The following is a 918-nucleotide window of genomic DNA, read 5'->3' as shown; positions in this document are numbered from 1 at the left end:
TAAATTTAAATTTTAAATTTTATTATAATAAAAAATTTTAAAAAATAATCATATATAATTTTTTTTATTACATAAAAAATTCTTAAATAAAATTATATATCAATTTAAATTAACAAATTAAACCGACCTTTAAAATTGTAAAATTGAGAAAAATTATTAACCTATCTAGTTCGCTATAAAATGAATCAGATTTATATACACTAAAAAACACAAATTTCAAATACCAAGAAATTAACTACCAAAAAAATACAAAGAAATTAAAAAGTTTATAAAAGGAATAAATAAATAAATTCGTGTAATAAGAGCATTACAATGATATAGTCATAATCGAATTTTCTTTTTAAACACTTATTCAAATCTCTTCATCTTAATGTATACAACACACAATCAGCGATCAGATTCGTTCATAATCACCGATCTGATTCGTTCATAGATATGTAATAACAATACTATTAATAACACAAAAAAATAAAAATTAAAGAAGAAATTAAAAAATTAAAGAAAAATAAAAATAAAAAACCACTTTATCTTCTGCAGCGAGTAATGGCACTACAGCCGCGCGAGTAGGGATTGGCCTGGCCGCCAGGTCGGCAGTTGTAGTACGACGAGCCGCGTCGCGAGCAGGGGACAGTGTTCCTCCTCAGCGCACCGTAGCTGATGTACCGCCTCTGCGCTAAGATGCGCCGGTGGCCCTCCGAGTCCATCTCCATCTCCAGCTCCGAGTCCACGTCGGCAATGAGGCACTCCCCAATGGAGCCACGACAGCCGTCCGATCTCGCCGCAATCCAGCTCAATTGGTGGTCGCTGATGAGATCAATGGCCGAGGACGACGCCAGCGTTAGATGAACGGCCAGGATCGCGCAAATCGCCAGGAATCGAAAGATGCTTGTTGGGCTTCCCATTTTTCTGGTTTTTTTT

The 918-nt window shown here is 35.5% G+C and overlaps 1 protein-coding gene across 1 annotated transcript; it reads right to left on the bottom strand.

The window, feature by feature from the left end:
- Positions 1–280: 280 nt before the first annotated feature.
- On the bottom strand, positions 281–912 carry LOC112094950 (rapid alkalinization factor-like). Its single transcript, XM_024176648.1, has one exon. The coding sequence runs from the start codon at positions 900–902 to the stop codon at positions 525–527; it is 378 nt and encodes a 125-aa protein (XP_024032416.1). The 5' UTR covers positions 903–912; the 3' UTR covers positions 281–524.
- Between the last annotated feature and the right edge of the window lie 6 nt (positions 913–918).

Source organism: Morus notabilis, unplaced genomic scaffold, assembly GCF_000414095.1.
Source record: "Morus notabilis unplaced genomic scaffold, ASM41409v2 C11343064, whole genome shotgun sequence".
Taxonomy (NCBI): Eukaryota; Viridiplantae; Streptophyta; class Magnoliopsida; order Rosales; family Moraceae; genus Morus; species Morus notabilis.
Note: the sequence above shows the minus strand (reverse complement) of the source record. Positions and strands in the feature narration are given on the sequence as shown.

What these genes read in the sequence shown, in the direction of transcription:
- LOC112094950 (XM_024176648.1), bottom strand. Translation starts at nt 902, where the DNA reads ATGGGAAGCCCAACAAGCATCTTTCGATTCCTGGCGATTTGCGCGATC.